Source organism: Octodon degus, unplaced genomic scaffold (genome assembly GCF_000260255.1).
Source record: "Octodon degus isolate 3935 unplaced genomic scaffold, OctDeg1.0 scaffold00114, whole genome shotgun sequence".
Taxonomy (NCBI): domain Eukaryota; kingdom Metazoa; phylum Chordata; class Mammalia; order Rodentia; family Octodontidae; genus Octodon; species Octodon degus.
In genome coordinates this window covers 2,920,581-2,947,155 of record NW_004524690.1, presented here as the reverse complement: position 1 = coordinate 2,947,155, position 26,575 = coordinate 2,920,581, and the positions used below count along the sequence as shown (strand labels likewise).

General features: G+C 46.5%; 1 protein-coding gene across 2 annotated transcripts in view; it reads left to right on the top strand.

Moving 5' to 3' along the window:
• Znf704 (zinc finger protein 704) overlaps nt 1–26,575 on the top strand; it is a 172,448-nt gene that overhangs the window by 98,894 nt on the left and 46,979 nt on the right. For both annotated transcript variants that reach the window (XM_004639762.2, XM_023699608.1), the window contains exons 3-4: nt 13,707–13,810; nt 17,696–17,928. In XM_004639762.2, coding sequence (XP_004639819.1) covers nt 13,707–13,810; nt 17,696–17,928 — 337 coding nt within the window. The remainder of the gene's footprint in view (nt 1–13,706; nt 13,811–17,695; nt 17,929–26,575) is intronic.

Here is a 26,575-nt window from a genome sequence, read left to right as displayed (position 1 = left end):
CCGGCCCTCCAGGTGTTATTTTTAATTTTAGTTACTTGGTACAGGGTCTCACTACACAGCTCGAACTCGTAGTGATTCTTCCCCAGGACAGGGCTGGCATGGCATGTGGTATGGGGGATTGAACCAAGGCCTTGTATTTACCTAGGCAGACACTTAGACTGCTGCGCTGTGGCTCTCCAGTTGTTATTTTTTCCACAGTAGAAACCCACTAGGAACCACTACTGTGTGATATCAAGAAGATCTATTAGCCTTAGGCAGAGATTCCTTTTTTTAAAAAGTGATATGTATTGGAATTAAACCTTGGGGCCTTCATATTAAACTACATCCTTAGCCCTTATTTTTTTATTTTGAGACCAGGTCTTGCTAGGTCACTGAATAGCCATATGTGGGTTCAACCTTGTGATCCTCCTGCCTCAGCCTCCTGGAGTGTTGGGATTACAGGCCTATGCCACCCCCTCATGGCTTCAGCCTGAGATTCTGGGTGCCAGCTTCACAGAGGCACATACACCCTGAGCTGACTCATGTGAATGCTCTCCCTGCTCTAGGCCGCAAGGAGCTGTCCTCTGCTGAGTGACAGCTCACATGGCTTTCCCCTGTCCACTTGCCTCAGGCTCGTCCCTAGCATACCAGATAGAAGCACTGTCTACATTTGTTCAGGCTGCTATAAGAAAGTACCACAGGACCGGCCAAATAGCTCAGCAGATTAGAGCACCTGCTTAGGCAGATGCAGGGACCTGGGTTCCATCCCTAGAGTGCTGTGCCAGCCCCAACCCTGAGGCACGCTGAGATGGCGATTGAGACTGGGCGTGGTGGCACGCACCTGTAATCCCAGCAGTTGGGAGGCTGAAAACAGAAGGATCACTATGAGTCTGATCTATGTAATGAGACCCTATAGACCCTGTACTAAATACATTAAAGAAGAAGAAGAGGAGGAGGAGGAGGAAGAGGAAGAGGAGAGGAAGAGGGGGGGAGGAGGAGGAGGAGGAGGAGGAGGAGGAGGAGGAGGAGGAGGAGGAGAAGGAGAAGAAGAACAACAACAACAACAAGAAAAGAACCACCACAGAGGGATGGCTTAGCCAGCAGTCATTTCTGTCTCACAATTCTAGAGGCTGGAAGGCTAAGATCCAGGTGCCAGCAGATTTCTTTGGGGTGGGTCTCTACTTCATGGGAAAAGGGAATTCCATGGGAAAAGGGAATTCCAGTGTCTCTTGCTGTCTCTTCTAGAGCCCAGATTCCACTGGGGCAGGGGGCTCCAGTCTCATCACCCCACCTAATCCTGATCACCTCCCTAGCACCTGGCCTGCAGACACTGGTGTTGGAGGGTAGGGCTCTAACACATGAACTGCGGGAGACATGGATACTCAGCTCATAACCGGAACTTGCTATGGTATGCAGCTGCCTGGATGGGAATCTAAGCTCTATTGCCCAACTTCACCTTTTGTGGCTTAATTTTCTCATCTTTAAAAATGAGGACGATACTACTATTGGCCTGGTATTCTTAAGAGGATTGGCTGAGTTAATGAACATGAAGGCTAGCACAGCAGTTGGCGCTTGGCCAGTGCTATAAAATGTTACCGTTAAGGCTTAACCTAATAAGGTGGATTTAGCTCCAGGTTTGAGCCAATAGGACTTAGACTCAAAGGAGTTGATAAAGGCAAGTACTCAAGTGGTCTTCAAACAGTTCTCGATGTGGTCATTCTCAGTCTGTCTTTTTCTTCTCGGCATGACAGCAGTACAACCCAGTTGTAGTCAAGAAAAACACACAGTTGCAAAAGGATCGTCTCATGGTCCTCAAGGATCGTCTCATGGGTGCTGCTGCCAGTGTCTTACCTGGGAATGTTTGAACTTCCTTTGAAATTTTTGAGGTTGTAGTAATAAGACTTGAGATTACCAAAAAGAAATAGAACTAGCAGGGCTGTGGAGGTGCCTGGCTCAGCTCTCCTTGGAGAAGCTGCTGCTGTGGGGGAGCACGGAGGTGGGGGCCTCCTGCTGCTCCTTCTTGGGGTGCAAGGCAGCCTCCAAGACCATGCTTCCCTGCAGTGCAGCATCAAGGACCTGGCATGGCAGAGCAGCCGGACACTGGGCCTCGTGGGTCGCCTCCAGCGGGCAGCCCTGCTCGGGACACTCCTCCCTCTTTTCTCCTATTTGGAAGAGCTGCGAGCTCGCCCACATGCTCTCCCACAAGGGCGTCCTCCCCTCCTCGAAAGTCTCTTATAGACTTGATCCCGTCTTAGTGTCTGCTTCCTGGAGAAATCAAACTGACATGTTATTTCTTCCTTAAAGTCTTACAAGGTCTGCCTACCTACAGAGAAAAGCAGGTGCTTAGTTGTGTCTGTGCTAGATGAGCCTTCATAGAAACAGCGTACCGAGGAAGAAAAGAAATGTTAATGGAGCTCGTGATGTGGCTTATTAAGAATACTTTTTCTCCTTTTTCTCCCCCAGTGCTGAGGCTCCAACCCAGGACTTCAATTATGCCAGACGAGCACTCTACCATTGAGATACATCCCCAGTCTGCCATATTTTTATAATCATTTTTAATTGGCTAATTTTCCCATCAAATTTCAAATAAATCCAGATTCAATAGTCCGTATGCTCGCTAATTCCTTATCATAAGCTCTTGGGTTGAGGTACGTGGAAAGGTAATTTTATGAGCCTTCCTAATGTTTCAATAAAAGGAAAGATGACGGGTAACTGCTGAGCTGCGGCCTGATAGGAGCCTGTTTGCATCTGAAATATTTAGCACGCTGCGGTTGCGTGGATGCCAGAGGTGCACCGAGCAAGCCAACACAGTTTAATCATCGTACTGTTGCAGTAAGTGCTCCTGTGCACTGCTGCTCTGCCTGTGTAGCGCCCTAAATGAATGAGAGATTATCAGGACAGCTAGAAATTGTTATTTATAGCCTGACACTACAGCCCTTTTAGAGGTACTTTTTTTACATTAAATATTAATGTCAGCGTCCTAGGCCCATAAGCATTGTGTATTGTTTTCAGAAGAAATGTGAAATTACAGCTTCGATGCTTCACCTTCCCTGGACTGTGGGCTATGCTTGGCTTTAGCCTAAGCCTTGCTTGGCATCGCTAACTCGTATTCATCCACCTCTTGTTACAGGAAACTGGATATGGCTTGGCCAGTGGCCACCCAGCCCTGTTACTGATCTGCTGGTACGCCTAGCAGTAACCTCTGCATTGTATTTCTGACTGTATCCAATTCTTCCACTTTTTCCTGTGGGAAATTCATGTTCCTTGAGTACAGAATATACACAGCTAAATGTGCAATTGTTTATCCTTTGGGAGAATCACGCGTAGGTTTGATTTTGTAGGGCTTAAGGGTGGTGCTATTATGAATAAATTTTAAAAATGACAGAATCACTGTTTTCTAAGGAAAATCACTGTTTTCTACCTACTAAGGTTCAAATTGATAGATCATACCTGTTTGGATCGATATCAGTACATGTTAGCAATATGATTCTAACAGAAATGAACACAGGAAACCACCAGCGTCATACGTGGAGGACCATCTCCAGAGGGCAACACAGACAGATGCTTCTGCCCATTTCCCAGAATTTGAACGTTCCGAATGATTCATGTAGGGCACTGACAGACTGTAGGGCAGAGAGTTCTGCCTAAAGCAATTTTCTGCACATGGTAGGCGGTGTTGAATTAAGGGCTGCTTAAAATTTTATTAATAGGACATTCTCATCAATAAAATTATCCACAGTTCACACCTTAGAGAACCACTGCCTGGCTCATTGATTAAAATAATTGATCTACAATGAGGATAAACTAGTTCACTTCTGGCCTGTGAAATTAAAGCTGAACAATTGAGGCTGCACAAATATTAAGTTGAAATTGCCATTTTTTGTAAACAAAGAGTTCACTGAATATTGGTGATTTCATTTAGCTCAATCTCACAGCATAAAGCAGGTTATCAGAGTAAAGATTAGAATTTGAATATATGAATTGAACTGAAATTTAAATCATCCAAAACATGTTAAGCACGTTATAGGAATACTATTTAAAGAAAACCCACAGAGAATCCTTTTGAAAGCAAAACACTCCTCTTTAAATTAATAATAGGTCTATAATTTAATCTATTTTTGTCAACTTAAACTTTTATATACTATCTTCTCATTAATGTGAGTTCATCCGCATACTATGTAAAAGGAATTCTTTTCATTGTAACATGATTTTAAATAGAATAAGAAAGAAGGGAACCTAAAATGAATTGCATTGAATGCACACAGTTTTCAGTCTTGGGAAAATATATGTGTGTCTCAGATCAGAAGCAAGGGTATGAAGATGGCTGTGGAAGCAGCATTTGTGTATGGTACAAAGACTCCAGACAGGCCTTGCCCCTGGCCACACAACCTTAGAAAGTTAGCAGAGTCTCCACATTTGTGAAGGAAGCAGTAATATCAACCTACAGTGGTCACTGAAAATATTGTGCATACTGTCAGATATCATGAATACAAAATAAAGATTAACTAGATGTAGAAAAAAAGATGCATGTTTAGAAATTACATTGTTCTTGAAGAAACAATGTAAAATTTAAGCAGCAGTTTGTCTGCCTCTTCATAGCATAAAATGGGAAGTACCAGCCTGCCCATGGCTGTGTCCAGCGGGACTCAAATCTGTTGGCAGACCCTAGACAGGCTGAAGGTGAAATTGACCAAAATTAGAAGTGATTATGGTTAAATCCCCCTTAGTCCAGAGCATGTGAGCAAATTAGTCCACTGGACTGCGGTGTGCAGTTCTCTGGCCCTGTTCGGCCACTTTTGAAAGGCAGGGCCAAAAGCTCAGGGCACGTCCCTTGTACCTTTGCAGTGCCTGCGCAGCAGGGCAGCAGAGGTGCAGTTCACTGCAGAGAGGGCAAGGTGGGATCCCGCCCCCTCTCTCCCATCAGCCCCAGGGAAGCCTGTTAGGGGGCTAGATTGGGAAGGCTGTCACGCCTATGGAAAGAAAAAAAGAGGAGAGAAGAGGAGGGGAGGGGAGGGGACAGAACAGGAGGAAAGAGGAGAAGAGAAGAGAAAGAAATAGCGAGCAAAACGGCTGCTGTGATCACTTCTAACCCTCATTTCAGTCTGATACCAAAATAATGGTTACAATCAGAAGTAAGAAAAGCAGCAGAAATAAGAAATACAGTTGTTTAAGCCTATTTTTTTTTAAAGTCCCAGGAAAAATGTCACCTTCTCTTGCTTTGGCAAACCAGAAAACATGAAATTTATTGTCTCCCAGCTGCCCTCAAAAAATAACTATTGCCACCATAAAAGCTAGCTGGCAGTCTTTACATGAGTGGGTCTTAAGTGGCTTGAGGCCTCCAAGCATTGACACAATTAACCCACCAACACATCAGGAGTGACCCGACTTAGATACAGGCGGTTAAGAGTGAGAGGTGCAATTCTGATTATAGTTTTGTTCTTGAGGGTAACTATGACATCTGTCAGGCCTTTGTTAGCCTTTAGACACTCTGCATGGCACAGGATACCTCGTCCCCATTAGCATGGGACCTACTGCCCCAGCAAAATAGCAGGTTCCACCGCCAGAGCTGATCCCCCAGCCTGGACTGACAGCAGCCCAGAGAGACGCCACCTGCAGACAGTGTGGCAACCTTACACTGGCCTGTGCTGAGGAGCAGATGCCTACGTAATGGGGCAGAAAGAAGGTAGGAAGGGCTTTACCATCCCAGAAAGCTGGCTGTCTCTGAGTGTGAGCAGCCCAGAGCACATATGAGTCCATACAGAGAGACAGACACACAGACAGACTCATACACGGACATCCCCAGGACCCAGACGCACGCCGACATGCGCGCACACACACACACACAGGCTCAGATAAATGATCCAGGAACACAAAGGCAAGCACAGAGAAGCACACACAGATACTAAGCACATATCTGCACAAGATCCTAGCCCATACTGACAGAAAATACACATGAAGACACATGCACACTCAGATTCATGCACACATATATGTAGAACTCAGATACGAACACGCAGACATGCAGGATGCGATCTTCCATAAGCAGAGAGAGATACACACGGTGCACTCAGAAGGACTTCGGGACTTTTCCATGTCGTCGCTGGCCTGCCTTTTCACCGCACAGTGCCCAGGCAGTCCCCTCGAAGAGCACTCACATGTACACGGAGGGCTTTGTGTTCAGAGAGAAGTGCCTGGTTTACGGCTGGCCTTGCAACTCCCAGCAGGACACGCTGGCTGCAATCAGAGGCGCCAGACCTACAAAGCACAAAGGCCACCGAGGGACCCTGGTGATGTTTCCCTGGGCCGCGCTTTGCAGCCTGCTCACATCACGACGGCCAGCTAATCACTCAGAATTGTTTTCAGGGGATTTGAGACTTATTATTTAATAACGATCTCGCTGACATTCTAGAGTTCACTGATGGATCCATGAGCCTTTGTGACTATAGCAGAATCATCCGAGACACTGGAAGAAAATCCGTTTCGCCTAGATAGGCCCCCATTTTTTAGGACCAGTACAAAAAACCTCATATGAACAATTTATTTAACAGCTGAATATTTCAGGAATTGTTTTCCACAAGAAGAGATGAATAAATCACCAGGTCTAATAAGATGAAAGCGAGTGAGGAGAGAGGAACTGAAGTTTTTCAGATGTGTCTGCGCCTCTCCTCGCCTCCCCAGCTGCTGTCACCGCCACCTGATGCCACTTTCTCCCAAAAGCTGTCAGGAACAGCTCACTGGAAGCAAGGATTTGTTACAGATGTTGAGAACAGAGAGGGAACGCTGAACCCCACTCTTTACAGGGATTAAAAGAAGACAACACAAGGAGCTCGGACCCTGGTGTGGCATGCGCTGCAGGTGGAAGGAAGTGTCCAGCAAGGGGCTGGGCTGAGGGTGGGGGGTGAGCAGAAGCAGGCCAGGTGCACGACAGAGGGAGGACAGCACCTGTGCAAGGGGGTGGGGCGAGGCAAGTGCCTCATCTCGGGGAGAGCACCCCAAGTCAGAAGTGCACAGCGCAGAGTGCTCGTGAGGAAATGGGCCTGAGATCGGAGGCCCTTGCTGCACACGAGTTTGATTCTTATCTTGAAAACAGAAAGGACACCCCAAGAAGGCATTTGTCTGTGTCCCCACTGCTGTTAATAAGCTATTATTCCATCATTCAGACAATAGTTTTTGCTTGTGTGGGGGGAGCGGGTGTTGGGTTTTGTGTTTGCTTTTCACGGCCTCCACTGAACAGCACCCTCAGCCCTTGAGAAGGCCTTAAAAGTGGGCTGAGGCTGCTCCTACTTCCCATACCCTTTGCTGGCCTCTGCTGACATCTTCACCATCTTCCCGCTGTTGACAGCTCGGACACCTGGCTGCACTCTGCTGTCCTCCTCAGTCCTGCCTCTGCCTGAACAAGCTCACCCACCAGCGATACCTCCCCAGTATCTGTGGCCCGACTTTCCCCTCTGCTTCTCCTCTCCCCTCTACACCTAAGCCGCCTCCTGGAATGCTGCCATTTCCCAGTGGTTTCAGAATTTGCACAACTTTCGCCATCTGTTGTTTTCTTGTGTTTTATAAGTAGATCCATGACAGATTCGAATTTTCTTTAAAATGATCCTTCATCACAGATGGTTTCAAAATGCTGGCCTCTCCTGGCTTACGCATTTGGATAACTTTTAATTTTTCCATCAGAACACTCTATTGCAATTTCCCTAATCTACATTATAATTTTAAGAGAAACAACTACTAAAATTAAATTGGAGAAGTTAACATTTACTGCTTTTCCTACAAGTTCCTGTCAAAATGAAATGAAGTTTTGGGGGCTCAACTACATGTAATGGTTGCTAAGCCTAGTTTTCTGAACTCTTAAAGCTTGCCTGAAGTCTCAAGACTGATGGTAGTTCCAACAGCCATTCTAGTAGACGAGATTTTATTCTCATGTCATTCCTTGTTTTAAGAAGATTTCAAGTTGTAAAAGTGACTGAACTTGGTGTAGACATCAGATATTAGTAGTTGCTAAGAAACTGGATTAGTGCTAATTTAAGGAAGGTATTATTCCTTTTTATTTCCATTTGTTACTACAGTACTTCAATTACAGATCAACACCTTTTACGGTTCTCTGGGGTAACCAGAGGGCTAAACGTCTGTCCCTTAGCTGGTGAGGTGCGTGGGTAGGTCATCTTTGTAGGCACCCTCCACACAGACCACATTCAAACAGAAAGTGGCTCAAAAGAAGAAAAGGCCTCTTGGGACACAAACAATGCCTGAGCTCAGGAGCAAGGCCATGGTTAAATGCTCAGGACCGCAGCGAGCACAAGCCCCTCGCCTGCAAGCCGGGCCACCCCTGCTGGGCTGCACCGCACACGTCACCGTAGGCTGCCTCATGCCACGCACAGTGCCATTCAGCCACCTGATGACAGTCACCTGGCAGTGGATTCCTCAGGTCAAAGGTCAGTTCCCAGACCCAAGAAAGTAATTCTCCACAGTGCAGCCAGCGTGAGCTTGTTGGAAGGTAAATCTGATAGTACCACCGAGCTTCCCCAGGCACTTCCCACTGCACTCCTGGGAAGGCTTCGCTGCCTCCCAGGGAACCCCTCACAGAGCTCAGGAGCAGGCCCCTCCCAGCTGTCGTTCCCCACTCCACCCACCCTCAACCCCACCCTACTCCACCCCATCCTCAATTCCAGGAGTACTGCACGCCACGGTCATACCTTCCATGCTTTCTAAGGCAGCCTTTCCCTGGCTCTTCTGCCACCAGGTGGGCATCCGTCCCAGCACCTAGGGAGGGCTTCGTTGAACCCACACTGCTACTCCTAATATGTCGCATTTGAACTGATACTATCTGTGTGCATAAGAGTAAGGTCTGGTTCTGCTCCTGGAGCTAAGGAGGGCAGTTGCTGCTGTTCTCTGTGGAGACTATAATTCTGACATCTAGTGCAGCTTCCAGCCCAGAGCACAAACGCCCCGAGGAGGACCAAATGCACGAAGGCTTAGGCAGGTCCACATGGGCGCACTAGGCTTGGCTGGGTACAGACAGTCCAGCCAAGATGCAGGGCGCTGAGCTGCCACTCTGCCCCCACAACAACATGAGGCCCAGGGCCGGGGCCTCTCCCCCCGTGTGCCGGTAGTCACTCTTCACAGAGGAACTTTTGAAGTTATTCTAACAATTTTGGGGTGGGGGATGGGGGGCCAGCTCTGCCCACCCTGGGGGCAGGGCTGGCACAGCATGTGGTCCTGGGGATCAAACCACCGCTCTCCAGGTGTGCTTGCCTAAGCAAGCACTTTAGACTGCAGAGCTATCTCGCTGGCCCCAGCTTAGTTCTTTATGAGAAATACCGGGCCAGGGAGATAGCTCACCTGTCACCACCACTTCCAAGAAGAAGAAAGCAAAGCAAAGCAACAGCTGCTAGCACTGGCGCTGAGTAAGAGGAGCGCGTGAGCTCTTACACTTGCCCCATCCTGGGGGCAATGCTATAGATGCACTCTTGAACTCGACGGTGGGACTTGGGCTATGGCTGGGGCTCATGCTGGGGTCCATGTCTGTCTTCTCATGGAAGCCCCTCAGCAAACCAAAATGTTTCATACAGGCGAGCAAACTTAACTTCGAGACTCAGAGAGTTAAAGGAATTTACCAGGGTCACACAGGTGTCACACAGAGACTGGATCTGAATCCCATTCACTGCAGCGCTGTTCAGCATCCTTCACTGCCAGAACACAGCCTTTGCAGAACTGAAGGAAGAGCTGTACCTAGGCAGAAGGCGCCCTATGGTCCCATTTAGTCTCATACTTGGAGCTTGAAGTAATAAGACTTTAGTCAGCTTTTTACCGGCCTGCCTTTGGCTGCTTCCCGCTTCGTGACTGTTCCTTTTAGACACATTTCTAAAATGCAGATCGATCCTCTCTGTCTCAGGCTCACGTGTGTCCACTGGCCTGGCTTCTCTCTGTTTATGGGAATCTGGTCTGCAGGTCCAGGATGTATCTCAGTGCAGGGCACTTGCCTAGCATGCGCCAGGCCCTGGGTGAGTCCCTGGAGCCACAAAATAATGTGAAAAACCCTCTGCCTAGCACACAGCCCTGGGCTCCCACTCTGCCCTCTTCCCCACCTTCCTTGGCATCCACACAGGCCTCCTGCACAGTCTCCTAGCAGCTAAGCACTGCCTCTGTCCTTTCTGGATGTGATTCTCCCTTCCTGACAGCCTGTCCAGCCAAGGAAGCCAGGTCAAGTCGAAGGGCAAATGGCATACAGAGTGACTATGTACTTCTTGGGGCAGGGGGTGTTACTCGAGATTGAACCCAGCACCTTCCAACTGAGGGCTTTTTTTTAGACAGAGTTTGGCTAAATTGTTTAAGCTGGGTTTGAACTTGGGATGCTCCTGCCTCAGACTTTCACAGTGTGGGATTACAGCTATGGACCACCACACTTAGCCAAGTAATATTATTATCTTAAAAATAATTCCATGTATTATGAAGTTGTACTATACTGAGTAAGTCTGGAGAAGAGATTAATTGGAAAGGTCCCAGCTTTTGGTAAACATGTGATTGATAAGGTTTCAGTAGTAAATTGCTCTTCAGTTTCATATTATCAGAGAATAGTCAGTACCACCCCTGGCGTCCTTTGTTCTCAGCAATTCCAAATGTACCAGAAGGCCTCTGCAGCAGTTTCCTCAATGTGTAACAAATGCTACTTTGTATATTCATCTCTTCTCTTTTAATTATAAGGATTTGAATCTGCAGCACCAATTAATCAGTAATTAGATAGTACTGTACCAGAAGAAATTAAATGGAAATAAAAACAAAAACACAGCTCAGCGCAAGGCGTTATCATCTGTATCATTTCATGTAGCATGATGAAAATACTCCCTGAGAAATGTAGGTTAACTAGGTCATTAGCCATGCATTCCTTTGATGTCATTGCTGACCTCCGGTACCACTGGGAAACTTAGTCCAGATGCAGAAACCCTCTCATTATACTAATGTTTATTTTTCTTTTTATTCCTCATTGAAAATGTGCCTCATGAAACTCAGTAGTAATTTTGAAATGCAGTAGTAGGTTTGGCAGTGCAGGATAAATGCATATTTTGTAATGATGCATTCTCTTGAACATCATAGGTTTTTTTAAGAAACACATAAACCAACTTCTGAATTACCTAAAACAAAATTTTCATCTTAGGTATGGAAAAAGAAAGCAAAAAAGAGCAAATAAAGGAGAGGGGGGAAGGTCCCTACAGAAGAAGGAAAAGCCCCTGTAGGCATCAGAGGAGGTTGGTGGGGACTGCTCCCTAGAGTCATTTCCCTGCGCCAGCTGCGTGGGCCTCCTAGGCTGGGCCACAAACCTTGTGTCCGTAAGAGAAAAAGAACATTGACAGCTGGACAAAGAAGTCACCTGGTACCACATGCCATGCCAGCTCCCACGCTGTGTGGGGGCACATGCCTGCAATCCCAGTGCTGAGGAGGCTGAGATGGGAGGATCACTACAAGTCTGAGCTGTATAGACAGACCCTGTGCCAAATAAACAAAAGATTAAAAAAAAAAAAAGGCAGCAGCTCCTGCAATTTGGTCTTGAAAGTAGCGACAACAGGCAATTCACACGGCAGGACTGGCACCAGCAGAGCCTCCAGGCCCAGGCGGTGTCTGTCTAGGGAGGAGCCCCTCCTTTCTGGACTCCTAGCTTAGCCTTCGCTCTGTGATCATGACTATGCGGGGAAACTGAGGCAGGAAAACACCCAGAATTATCCTGAGACGCTTTGTACTTGCTCCTTGGTGCTGTTTCAGAAGGTTGTATTTCTGAGGGCAGCTGGCATTGCCTCTACTTCCACATGGGGGCTTCTGTGAAGGGCGACTGTTACGAACACTTTCAGCGGCATGCTGGGTCCATGGGCAGGGCTTGCGCGCGAACCTGTGGTAAAATCTTCCACAGAGAGAATTTCATTATGCACTGGCATAATGGCTTGCTTTGTAGTCATATTTTTAATTACCAGTCTCTGAAATAAGTAATTTGTCTTTTGATGGAATAGTTTGCAAAGAAATAGCGTAAGGAGGTTTGAGAAGAATTATAGGGGAACTATCTTTTGGTACCTGGGATGGAAAGAGCAGCCATGGCTGAGTAACTCGGTACCATGAGGACTCTTGAGAGCGAAACTGCAACAACAGTTTTTGTAGCTTTCTGATGAAATTCAATAACCTCCCCAGATTGAGAACCATTTCATTTGATTTTTTCCCCCAGTTTAAGAATTTCCCTCCCCTACTGTGTTACGAAGCAGTGCTGGGAAGCTTCTGACTTTAAGAGTTCATTGCTTTTCCAGATTATGGAGTGCACCTGTGAGTGAAAGCCACATTTGTCAAAATGACAATTCATTTGTGGGTATGGGTTATTAATCCTCTGTTGTGCTTCTTCAACTATTCCCTAATTGGAAATGTTCATCTCTCAGGAGGTGGTACAATTTATTTGGTGTCAATGTGCTACATAAATTTTTGCCTCTCAAATTTAACTTTTTTTACTGAAGGAAGTTTTACCAAGCTGATTCAGTTGGCGTGATCATTCCCTTATGGACATTCTCGTTCAAGGTTACCTGACCAAAATGAAGGCACCAAGTAACCTCTCCATCGCAATGAATGACTCTCTGTGGCTTTCTCTTTAACAAGGTGGTAACTCTTCCAATGGCCAAATCTTGCTCTAGTAGGACACAGAAAAGAAAACACAAAAAGCAAAACTGGAGTTTAAACACTCATAATCACGCTTGCCCTGCAGTCTCTCCCTGGTCTCAGTAAATGGCTGTGGCTATTGCTAAAGCCCACAGTCCCGTGGGCCATTTTGGGTCTCTGCCTTTTACTCCTCTCCCCAGCCACCTCCCTCTGCCCCTGCCCTGCTCCAAGATACTGCTGCGCTCTCTTGCCTGGACTCCTAGCTGTTATCTCCTAACTGGTTGCCCTTTGCTATCCTGCTATGCCTAAGATCCATTCTCCCTATGGCAGCTCAGGTATATATATATATATATATATATATTTTTTTTTTTTTTTTTTTTTTTTTTTCGGGGGAGTGGCACCAGGGATTGAACTCAGGACCTTGCACCTGCCAGGAAACACTTTATTCCACAGAGCTATCTCGCTGGCCCAAGTACTTCAATCATGCTATGTCATGAGAGCTGCTGAAGGCCTTTTGGTTACTTTCCATTCCCCTTAGAATAACATCAAAACCCCTTCCTGGCCACAGGACTCCACACATCCAGGCCTGCACCCCTCCTCCTCGCTGCTATTCCTCTTCAGATGCCGCGCACACACTCCTGCTGCCTCTCGCTCTGTGTGGGCTGCGGCCGCCATCCAGGGTGTGCTTCCCACACCTGCGGACTCGTTCTCCTCCGTGTGTCCCCTCACATGTCACCTCAGACATCTCCTGACCCCCCTGCAGTGCTGCCCCCCCCCAGGGCCTGCGTGTCCACCTGTTCGGGCCTTTAGCTAGAACCTGGATCTGCACGTTTGCTGTGTACCCCTTGTGCCCAGGACAGCGTCTCTCCCATGAGCACACTCAGTAGTGGTGAGTGACTGAGTAAGGAGACCTTTTCCTGGCAGGTACAGCTTTGATGGGACAAATTACCCTCTTCACTTTGGGTCCTCCCCTATAAAACAAAGCCAGCAGGACAGTGGATCGTGATGAGGAAGAGCCTCAAAGCAGCACACGTGTGGCAGTGCACGGAACCTTGCATGGCCCAGAGTGAGCATGACTAACAGCACCGCTTCCTCTGTTACAGAAAATCTTCAGAGGAGCTAGACATGGACAAGGTGACCGCAGCAATGGTACTAACCAGCCTGTCAACCAGCCCGTTGGTGCGAAGCCCTCCTGTGCGGCCAAATGGTAAACACGGGGTATGGGCGTGGGCAGGGCCTGTGACACCAAGAACAGGGCCTCTCTGGACTTGAGGTGCCTTGTTCTGTCATGCTAACCATTAACCTTGAAGCCAGGGGAAGTGTGGGAAAAACAGGCACCAAGGCTATCGGCCTCCTCCAGACCTTTCCAGAGAGCCTGGTGTGTCTCATCTGCCTGTCCACTCAGTTCACATCTCTCAAGTTCTGACAGTTGTTTTCTGTCCTTAGAAACACATCTTTGCAATATTTGTGCTCCTTTTCCCAAGAAAATGGAAACTGGGCTGATGAAGTTTATTTTTCCCTGGCATTTTTACTGTTTTGGGAGGTAGTTGGATCAAAGAACTCACTAAAGACTAAAACTTTAAAAAACATTAGCCCAGGGCCAGGGATAGAGCTCAGGTCACAAGCACCTGCTGGCAAGCACAAGGTCCTGAGTTCAATTCCCAGTACCAAAAAAAAAAGCATTATCCCAGGCTCCTTAAGGAGAGGTATTATTTAGTCTATCCATTATTTTGGTATATACTCATCAGATACCAGCTAGATGATTTGAATGCAACCCTGTCCACACACCCAGCGGGTACACGGTGTCTGTGTTAGTCACACCCTGACACAATGCCTGACACCCACAACTTAAAGGAGGGGAGGTTTGCTTGGGTTCATATTCCCAGTGCACAGTCTCCAGCGAAGGGTCAGGCAGAGGAGAGCCCTCCAGCCACTTCCCCAGTGACCCACCTCCAACAGGCCCCCCTCCAAGCAGCACGTTTAGCTCCACACCTGCCTGTAGCTCAATCCACTGTTGAGCGCAGTGCCCTCATGTTCTCCTCACTTCCCCGAAGCCCCAGCTCTGCACACTGAGGCCTCTGGAGGACATTCTAGGTCTAACCCATAGTGTTCTATTTGGGTGTGAGATGATATGAGGTAGATAGAGTGGGTGCTTCCACCTCATGGGCCATGTGTTCCTGGCTAGGAACTCAGACCTTATTCTGATACTTTGAAGCAGCTATTGAGGTGATCAGGTAGCAGAAGGTTAGTACAGTATTAGGAACACAGGTAAAACCAGTGAAAGCCACATGACCTGAACCTTGAGGTTGCTGTGGGGCTGCGTAGACACAGTGGGAAAGACGAAGATGACAGAAGCACCAGAGTTCATGATGGACAGAGATGAAGGAGGCCAGGGGGAGTTCAAGCAGTTGGTGTACCTCAGCAAGGTACAAGGAACAAAGGCAGAGAAATGGATATGCCTGTAAAGACTTGGGCACTGAATGAGACTGGCCAGAAGTGGAAACCTTTTCTCCAACCCCAGAACAGCCAAACATGCTCAGTTGAGCTATGTATGGCTCACACTCAACCTTGTTGAAAGTAGAAAGCATTAGAATGAATTGGTGCAAGAGTGAGCGAGTCCTCATCCAGGCTTTCTCCAGCCCCATAGGATTTGGAAAGAACAAGCACAATGCCAGAAATTCAAATCAGAATCATTAATCAGGAGTGCCCGGCAGCTTGATTCACTTTGAGCTGGGGTGCTGGCCCTCTGCCCATCCCCCAGCCTGGAGCAGGTCAGGTTCCTTGCAATGGGGCTGGTGACCCCTGTGCAGTAATCAACCCCTCTTCTGAGGACCACTCAAGCAAGGGGTGTCCCACTTCACCTTTCTCAGGTTGATGAGTAAAGTAAATTAATATTCTAAGAAAAAGACATGTTGAAGAGGAAAAAAGAATACCTTTTAAGTTAGTTATTTTTACTACTAGATTCTTTTTTTTAATTGAAAATTATTTTAATGTTCCTTTGTATTTAAAGGTTAGCATTAAAATAAAACTTTCAATGCAAACTTTTTTTCATAGAGTAATTCAGTTAACTCCTCAACTAGTAACCCCAAGCTGTCTGATACTTCATTTGGTCTGTCTACAATAGGAAACAAATTTTTAAATAGAGAAATCATTTTGTGGCAATGAAGCATTCGTATATTTTAGGAGCAAAATGTTTTCCAGAATGACTTATACCAGTACAGTTCCAGAGACTGCACTGAGCACTGTCGGTGCCTCACAGTGATTATGCTGGCAGGAGCTGGGTCTGCAGAGAGCAAGGCCGGCAGCCCCTGTCTGCGAGCTTGAGATCTCCTGCGTAAGACGGGCAGACACTGCACCCTAAGAACTGCTATGAATCAGTCCTAACTTTTTTTCTGAAAAACTCATTTTCAATCACTTTATCCTTCAGAGTAAATCATGTTCCAAGAAATATCATTCACAAATTGCTAAACAAATTCACTTTTGACATTGCAGGGAAGTGCTGAAACCACACTGTATTAAGGATTCTCGCAGTACATTCATTTCCTCCTAGAAGACGTGATCCCCCATCTAGCACCACACATTGGATTTTACCGTACAGCCACAGGCTGAGGGTTGTTTATAAACACCCCGTGCCTGCTGGGTGAGGTTTGCACAACAGGGAACATCTCCCCAGCCTTCCAGCCTTCTGTAGGGCTGGCTGGAGGTCCTGTGGTACCGACAGTGCTTTCTTGTTTCTGAGAGGTGGCTCCGCTCCTCTGGGTAGGGGTCTGCAGGCTGGAGGGAACAAGCCGCGCATTTGGCTGTGCTGACGCTGTAGGGAGTGAGCCTGCGTCAACAGCCATTTGATTCTGACAGGAAGCTTGCTGTGATGAGACGGGTAATTTCACCTGATTCAATCTAAAACTTCACACCTTTAAACTTTTGTTTCACATAATTGAGGAGTATACTGGAAATCTGTACTCAGGGAAGGTAGTTAGAAAATTTCCCCAGGAATGCTAGTCTTCACTTCATTATTAATTACACAGACATTGACAGTATTTTTTTAATGAGGTATTTTGGGACTTTTTTCTTCCTTGTAGTTAGAATAGGGTTTTAATATATTCCGAATGCACATAAATATGGAGGAGAAATTATCCAGGAGGAAAGTTGAATTTATACAAATGCTAATTAAATGTGGGCATCTTGAAAGGTAAAGCAGATCTTCAGTGATTAAAAGCTACTTCCCCCCAAGACCTTCTAACTGGGAAGAATCTCTCCACATTAGCAAACATTTCCCGTAGTGTTTTCTACCACAAGTAGAAAGGTACAACGGAACACCAGTCTTATCAGTAATTATTACCAATAAATTCCTAACCGATCTCAGCTTTGTCAAAGCCTGTAGAAGTTCCCATTGCAGGGTCCCTGTGTGGGTCACTTGGGAGTCACCTAGCAGGACATGTAACTTCTGCGCTTCAGGGTCCTCCTGGGTGAAGGGGGTGTGCCGTGGCTCTCTCTCTGGAGAAGGAGGTTGTCCCAGTATGAAGGAGCAGGGCTAGGAAGAAACATAGGTTGGAGGTTCCCTTAGTTGCTATAAGCAGCTTGGAAAATGACTTTAGATAATGATCCAGAAATTAGTATTTCTCTTAGGGTCTTAAATTCTTAACTTTGTATACACATATCCCCCCCCCAAAAAAAAAAAAATCAGGCTCCTACAAGTAGTTCCTATTTTTAAAAAGTTGAAGTTGGGATTAGGAGGGTGAACACATGATTCACCAAATCATTTGGGAGAAGACTGCAAATAATAATAGCCCTCTCCAAAACACTGCAGCCAGAAACGCAGCGCTCCCCAAACTTCGTGAGCGAGAAGATCCACATGCAGTACTTGGTTCCTTAGTCCTCCCTCCTCCCAGGAGCCGCACTCACACAGCCGAGCACGTCGGAGCCTCTTACCCTGATCGCGTGGCTAAAAGGACAAGCGCTTACTCTGTACCGTGACTGGGGAGGGACGCGTGGATGGGACAGAAATGCTCACACCTAGTCAGCGTTGCCCACCCTGAGCCGGGGCAGGGGCTGCCCTCCCGGGCCCTGACACTGCCTGTCCTGCTCCTCGCAGAGGGCCTCAGCGGGTCGTGGAAGGAGGCGGGCTGCGTGCCGTCCAGCACGAGCAGCAGCGGCTACTGGAGCTGGAGCGCGCCCAGCGACCAGTCCAACCCGTCCACGCCATCGCCGCCGCTGTCGGCCGACAGCTTCAAGCCCTTCCGCAGCCCCGCACAGCCGGACGACGGCATCGATGAGGCCGAGGCTGGCAACCTGCTCTTCGACGAGCCGATTCCCAGGAAACGGAAGGTGAGTGTGCGCCCGCGCTGCTGCAGGAACAGACGCAACCTGCGTCTCCCCGTAATCATCGTGGAAGTTTCCAAATTGTCTGGATCAGAGGTATAAAATAATTAAAATAACTGACGTACCTTATCTCCCATCACTACACATGTCCCATCCCCAGTTATAAACGATCCATCTTCGCCTTACCAGTGGCACTTCATTTTTTAGTATCTTTAATGTACATCTTCTCATTTCTACTTCAACCAGCTCTGAAAGGTTGTTGCGAAGAGTATTTTGTCTCTTGTTTTTATACAGCCAACTATGAGGTATACCTGAAAGATGACAAGTACACATAAGTATATACTTACATACAGAGAATTAAATATTGCAAAGGAAGAGTGAATTGGTCTCTTTTAAAAGTTCACTGATTACACTTTATTCAGTCCTGACAGCAGTCCTGTAAGGGAAGTGTGTCCCACATTTAACTGGCCCTGCCACCTAAACCCAGATTTTCCTGAACCTCAAGCTTGAGCTATTTCCTTCGTCTTCAGGTAGTTTATTGTCCTCACTTGCAGTTTGTAAAGAGCATTTCTTCCTCCTGTCACAAAACAACGCTACCACTAAATCTAGATGGCAAATTGGCATTTTTAAATCATCACATAAATATGAAATTGTACATAATACATTGGCTCTTAAATTTTGTATTGGTGGCATCACTATTTGTGTCTGTTCACAAATATCCAGAGCAAAGCCCTTGAGGACTGCGGTGCGGCGCAGCCCTTTTCTGCCCTGGTTTGTTTCAGAGAGGCGAAGACGTGGCCTTGGTCCAGCCTCTTCCCTCTTGCAGCTCTGAGCACCGCTCAGCACGTGCCACAGCAGAGGTGCTGCAGGCATCCTTAGGGTTGTTCCTGCAATGGCCAGTGCATTCTTACCTGGACAAAAGGATGTTAGCACAGCCTCCCAGCCAGCCCAAGGCAGCTGAAGAGTTGCTGTTTGCCACCAATCAGTCCATCCTGCAAGACTGGCATTGCCCTGACATCCTGTGGGTCCTGCAGCCCTGGACCTCTCCTGACCAGTCAGGAAGGGCGCTGGCCCTTGATGAGTGCGTGCCTAAAGCAGGCCAGCGCCTTGGACCTGAAGTCTCATCTGCTGCTTCCCGCTGCCTAGCTTCTCTTGGGGCTGTATGAGTGTGTGGCCCTCAGCCTCCTTGTGAGCCTGGCAGCGTGGCAAGGACACACAGCACAGTGAGGCACCAGAGCTTTCAAGGTGGGATCCTGAACCAGTGCTTATAGTTTTTATTGAGGTTGGGTCATATTGGTTCAGACTCATACCGAAGGTCTTCAGGCTACAGGAACGTTAGGGAATTGCTCACCAAAGGAAAAGAAAAAAGCTTGCTGTAAAATGGCCTCAGGTGAAGGGACAGGCTCAGCAAGATGCTGGAGAGTAGGTGTGAATGAATGAGTTAGAGCCCTGCACAGCCTCCTTTCTTCATGACCTGCACATCCCCAGGGTGGCCCTGGTAGGCTGACGCACAGAGCCACCGACTTGTGTCCCACAGGTCTTGTACACATTAAGTTGTTGCTTTGGTTCTTTGAACTTAAAATGCTCTGAATAAGGGAAATAACAAAAAAGTAGGACTGCTGCTACTTTTTTTTTATCAAGTAAGCCAGTACTTCTTGAGCACGTACCAGACAAAACGCTCAATGCCCTGAGAATGAGGAATAGCTGACTTCTGTAAGTGATGAAATTGGGGTGGTAGAGCTTGGTGTGTAAAGCAACTATCCTAATTGTGCAGGGAGTGGGTAGCCTTTCGGACGGGGCAGAACACAGTAACTATAATGCACTTATTTAAGAGATTTAAAATCATGTGCTAAAAGATTTGCAAGAGTTATTGTGCCGCACTAGAGGATATTCTCCAGGTGGTGGAACTTTCTGAGTTCATCTTATTTTCATAGCTATTCCCTTAGATGCGAGGTAGCCATTTCAAACCAGGTTAACTCTAATGGTGGCGTGTCATATGGAGACTGGGAACTTTCTAGATCATGTTCTTCCAAACTGCAAATCTTAATCCACTATTGGATTATGAATCAATTTAATGAACAGCACTATTTGATTAGTAGGACAGAATAGAATGCACTTAAGGGTGAGTATTGTTTCTTGATATTTTCATTTCAGCTGTATATTTATATCAACGTACATTCTCTGAAAAACGTGTTTTTTTCCTTTTTTTTCAAAGCTGATTAATTGGACATTTTCGATAATCAATACATTGTACATTGTTATCTCCTTAGTGGTTATCCATAGTACAAGAAGCAGACAGGATTTCCTGTCCAAACACTATTAGTACACCTATTTCTTCTCATTGAATTAAGTAAAAGTAGCTATATATTTATCCTAACTATTTTGTATATATAAATACAAAGCGACCTTTCCTTTTTGTATATATAAATACAAAGTGATCTTTCCTTTGTATCCCTTTTTTTTTGTCTTGTCAGAGGTGGATATTCTATTGGCATCTAACTACTATAGATGTATTTGAATTCAGCTAAACAATCTAGCACTGTCTAGCATGGAGGCTTACTATGAAAAAGGTTTAGAAGCCTTTTGTTCTAGGAGATAATACAATATATGATAAATTAAGGTGCCCTGATCAGAAATTTTGAGATCCACATTCTAAACTCAACTCTGCTACCCTCCAGACCTGAGAAAATCATGGCATAGCCAGGTGTAGAAGTGGACGCCTGTAAGCACAGTACTGTAGGCAACTGAGGCAGCAGAGTTGCAAGTTTGAGTTCAGCCTGGGCAACTTAGCAACTTTTTTTTTTTTTTGGGGAAACTGGGGTTTGAACTCAGGCCTTTGCACTTGCCAGGCAAGCACTTATTCTAGTGAGCTATCTCCCCAGCCCTTTGGCAAGTTAGTGAGACCCTGTATCCAAATTTTTAGAAGAGAAAAAAACAAAACAAAACAAAAGAGCTGGCAGTGGAGTACAATTTGAAGGTCCTAGTTCAGTGCCCAGTATGGAAAGGAAGAGAAGAGAGGGAGAGGGGAGAGGAGAGGAGAGGACAGGGAGAGGGAGAAGGTGACCTCACCTCTTGACCATCAGCCTCTTCCTGGGCAGAAGAGGCAAGCAGGTGTTCCCACACCTCTCAGGACAATCATGAAGAGTCAGTGTGATCATAGGTACTACACTGTGATGACCTGTTAACAGCTATTTTGGGACTTCTGAACAAAGTAGACAGAGCCTTCTGTGTGTCTGAGTGTGACTCTTGGTTATGGAAGCTGGAGTTATGTCATATGGAGACTGAGAACTTTCCAGATCATGTTTGTCCAAACTGCAAATCTTAATCCACTAAGATTAAGCTAATCTCTTCTCCCTCTCCCCCCAAATGAATACGCGCCACTACATCTTCTAGAGATCTGTGTTCCACTTGTGCAAAGAAGTCAAGAGTGAGCTGTGTCTTGTAAACAAGGCACCCCCTCTAATGTGGATGTGAGGAAGAGCTATTTCCTGATAATCACTGTATTCACATGTATTAGTTGCAGTGTTTGAATGCAGTGTGTCGTTTCATCATCCCAAACCTTTGGATACCTTCGTCCTGTTTTCCAGAGGAGCATCGTTGAAGTTACAGGAATTGTCCAAGGTCGCGCAGCTTGTGGTGTGGCATGAATAACACTGGCTCAGCTCGAATAACAAAGATGAAACTTTAAAAAACAAATTAATTCAAGGAGTCCACGTTTCCTTCTGTCCACAGAGGAGCATACGTGGAGGAGAAATAATCAGACACAGCCGCAGTCAACATTACATGGCAAGCTGGGAGCGGGGTGCAGAAAGCTCAGCTAAGACCTGAGGGTAGAGATTGGGCTGCTGCTTGGGAGCTGAAGTGGAGAGAGCTAAAGCTTTCGCTCCTCCCAGGATAGGCCTGCAGCCTGGGCAGGTGAGAATGCGTGAGGGGCACTGAAAACTGCTCTGTCCTGGCACCACGGTCAGGCAGCCCCGTGTGTCAAGGCCGGCTCTTTTCCAGAGTGATTCCAGAGGACTGACGGCAGCGAGAACTTTGGTGTAGCTCTACTCAGCCTGAGCTAGGAATCTGGACTTGGGGAGGCGCAGTTCCCATCATGACCACTAGGTGATGCAGTGGCCCCAAATATGGCCACTCTGGGCTGCTCAGCGAGAAAACAAATGTTATGGAAGGACAAGAGTTAACTGTGGATTCCACAAGACCCCTAGAACACCAAAAGTGCTGATGAGTAATTACATGTTCTTTTGCATGCCAGATTTCCGATTCTGTTAGATTCCAGGTTCTGTGCACTGTGACATTGGCATGCCAGCTTCAGTATTCATGTGACCTTTAGAAAGGTACCTGACCTCTTGGTCTCAGTTTTGTCACTGTACACTGTGCAGAATCCTGGCATTGTGTCAGTGGGGCTGCTGTGAGCATTAGGAAAGAGGACAAGGGAAGAGCCATAGAAGTCAGCCACTATGACTACATTTGCCTTTCCTGGTGGAGTGGCAGGATCCATCCTGCTCCTGCATTACCCAGAAGATCGAGCCACCTGCAGCCCTGTAAGGTTCATCGAGGAGGACCCCTAACATGCACTGAGTGAGGGCAACAGCCTTGGAGGCAGGAGTTGTGGATACACAAGGACACCTTGCTTGAGACTCTCAGAGTGTTAGCATCACCAGCCTTCCTGGGTCTAACCTACTTCCCAGGTGATGTGACCATGAACAAGTCTACCTGTGTACTGGGGCGAATCTCCAGTTGGAGCAGGACGCACTGGGTTAACACATGGTGCTTTAGTAATAGCTGCACAGTGTTGACAGTGGAGTTATCATCTGCTGCTCTCAACATTTTCAATCTCAGGAAACCAAAAAGCAGGGACTTTGAATTATGAATGACTGCTACAAAAAGAAAGCAAACCCATAAAGCCCTTGTGAGCAAGTATGTTGCCAGTGTTTCCACTGCACTAATTCCTAACCTGCTAATTTTGAGCAAACAGTGCCTCCTTCAAGGGTCGCTGCTCCAGAAGTAAACCAGCTGTCAAGCTGCTGGGAGGACGGAGCTCGGGAGAGCAGCTCTGGGTCAATTGCGATTTCTCTGGGATGGCAGCATCGTCAGCCAGGTCGTGGGAGCTGACTGGCCTCATGAAGACCACAGTTGAAGGAGGAGAGAGACCTAGGCACTGTGGTGACCAGGTTTTAGAATAACCAGCCATGCATTATGTGGGATTGGGGCGTTGGAGTTTCAAGAATTTCCGACATCATCAAGTCCAGTCTCAACCTTCCCACATTAAAGGACCACCAAGATTCATCAGGAAATAAACAGATATCCCCAAGAAGAGATGTATGTCTAGAGTCAATGGATTGAAAAAATACAGAACAACTAGGGATTCCCAGTATTCAGGGATCCATTCTTTGTTACAGCAGGCGTTTTAAATCGATCTTCTTTAGGCATAATTTTTACGATATAAAATGAACCCATCTTTAGCATACAGTTCAGTGAGTTTTGACTGATGTCTTCCTAAATAACCACCACTCTCCATGCCTCTTGACAGTCAGGTATACCTCCGACTATCAACTTATCTGACTTCCATCACTATAGGTTACTGTTGCCGGTTTAAGGACTTCAAGAAAATGCAATCATGCAGTGTGTATGTTTGGGGTATGCAATGCCAAGTGTTGGCAGCAATAATTCTCATTCATTGCTGGTGGAAATGTAAAATGGGATGACTGCTTTGTAAAACAGCTTGACGGTTTCTTCGAGTTAAACATACACTTACATTATGACCCAGCAATGCCACTTTTGGGTATGTATTTACCTAAGAGATAAGAAAACACATGTCCACAAGAAAGATCGTAGACAAAACGTTCATAGCAGCTTTGTTCATTATCACACCAAACTGGAAACACCCAAAATGAGCATCAGCAGGCATGGATAGGTAAACGGTAGTGTATTCAGACAGTAGAGCGCTATTCTACAATAAGAAGGAACAAACTGTGGATATGGAAGCCAGTGAACGATCTAACAAGCATTACACAGTGCGGGAAATAAGCCAGATGCGAAGATGTATTCTGTGCTGTTCCGTTCATAGAACTCTTTTTTCACCATTTTGACTCCTTGCCACAGCATCAATCAGGAGTGAATTTGAATTCACTCTTTACTTGCATTAACTTCACACACCTTGACAATCCAAAACTACTCATCCCATTTACTTCTTTCATTTTACAAGCAAAAGAAAAAGCCCGCAGAGGTGAGGTGACATGTATAAGGCTGGTTTCCCACCGAGGAGAGAACTGAAACCCTCTAGGTCATTGCTAACTTTTAGGTCCCACAGTATATTTGTCAGTCTTTTGGTACCTGCTAAGGGTCTGCGTGGAACTCTAGACCATGAAGGCGCCATCGGAGATTCTGCCACGTGGGTCAGAAGCATGTGTAATATCCACAATAACTGGAGCCTCTCCATCCCTTAGGGATGCTGGTCCACTCTGCAGAAACTTAGATATAGAAGCAGCCACCCTTCGTGCCAACATACACGCACGTGCAAGCACACACACTCACACACACACACAGAGTCTGATTTCATGTTAAAAATATATGCCTGGAGCTCTCAGCTGCTTCAGAACAACAGTCTGATACTAACCCCAGGCTGCTTGTATGGTAAAATGATGTTCATATAGCTTCTGGAATAGGAGCTGGAGCAGTAATTGGGCTGATGCCTGAGCATGCCAAAGGATACTTCAAATCAAACCATGAGTCTCCTTGTGGATCTTCAGCGGTTGTCTTGTTGGTCCTGTGTCTCAGTCTGGATTTGGTTAGGAGAGTAGAAGCTACCCATATATTCCAAGCATGAAACCATTTAAAATTAGGACTGAGGCTGACTGACCAGTAGAAGAACCAACCAAAACATCAAAGAGATGTTGTTCAAAGATCTTATTTTATAGGATCACCCAACCTATAAGACAACCTCAGTGCTGCAAGCTAAGAACTCTCTAGGAACTTCCCCATAACTGTAATGGCCACGGCAACAGACTTGGGGCATTCCAAGCAGCTGGTCGGCCAGCTCCTGTGCCTCGCCCATTGGGCATGTGCAAGTCTCCAGGAATCTGTGTGCGGTTGCTACAGTTGCAGCTCCTCAGGGTTGTGGATGTTAATGGAAATGCTTCTGGCATAGACCAGGCACATAGAGGCTCCCACTGTTGACCCCTCTACCCTTCCTCTGTCTTCTCAGCTGCTTTGCATGAAGAGAGCCATTCTGCTCGACTTGGGCTGATGTTGGCTTGGTGTTCAGCTTTCCATTAGGGCTGAATTTTCAGCTGTTGCTCCCTGTGTTTGTGGACATTCCAGCTTTGAGAACATCTGTTGGAGCTATGAGGACAAGCCAGGCTTGGAGCACAGATGGGCCGTTCATACTTGGCCCCTGAGATTCTGCCAGCAGCTTTGCTTGCTTTGGCTTCCTTGGATGAGCTTGGACCTGCGCACCAATCTTGGCCTTGTTTGCTTAGCTATTTTTGCAGTTCCTCTCCTGCCATGGTCAGTGCAGTACAACAACAAGTTGCCTGTCTGTAGACAGAGGGTTGGTTTCAGCTGGGTGTAGTGAAAGAACTTTGAAAACTACTTGGCTACCATTTGAGGAACTTACGTCTTGATGGAAGAACAGCCTCACTTATGTGATAAGAAACCACTTGGTTTCATTCAAGTCCAGATAATTGCACTAGTATACTGTGCTCTTCCCCATCACAAGGCATGATCAGTATCTGTTATGAATATTTATTTATTACAAGGAAAGACACACTGTCATTAATCCCCTAAAAATACTCCCCATAGCTTCCCACATGTAGATCACTGTTCTTGCCACTCTCTGAAGCAGCTCTGACCGTCCTCTGTCATAAGCATCTTCTCTGGTGGCCTCAGTGGTATCCTGAATTGATCTAAAAGGCTTCTGGCAGTGTTCATCAGTTACATGCGTTACACTGGGTCTCATCCACCTTCCTGGCCAGGCCCGGCGCCGTGTGGCCTCAGCTTCTTCCACAAAGTCAAGATGACCACAAAAGATGAATATTTGGCATCAATTTAGGACATGGAGGGAGCACCACTGAAAACACAAAAAGAATTTCTAGAACCACTCAGAGAGTGACAGAAATGATGGGATAAGCGTGTTCAAAGTGAGAGGGAGCAGTACTTCAATGAGAATTAGTGATGGGTCTTTTGCTGTAGTAATTTTAAACATTCGTCATATCATTTTAGCACACCCTGTAGTCAACTATTATTCAAGTCAGTATTTGTTAAAAAAAAAAAAAAAAAAAAAAAATGTCTTAACACCATTTTTCCCCACACTCAGCTGAAACCAACCCTCTGTCTATAGACAGGTGACTTGTTATGGTGACAGTTTTTAAATCAGAAGTTAACATAAAAATAAGATGCTCCTGCCCAATGTTGCCTCATTTTCTTTTTTTCTTTTTTTTAATTTTTAGGGCTCACCAAATAGCTCGATAGATTAAAGTGCCTGCAAGCAGGCCCAGGAGCCAGGGTTCAATCCCTGGGCCTGCCGTGCTGGCCTCGTACCCGGGGCATGCTGAGATGTCAATTGAGACTGGGCATGGTGGCGCGTGCCTGTAATCCCAGCTCTTGGGAGGCTGTAAACAGGCGGATCACTATGAGTCCAATCTAGTAGTGA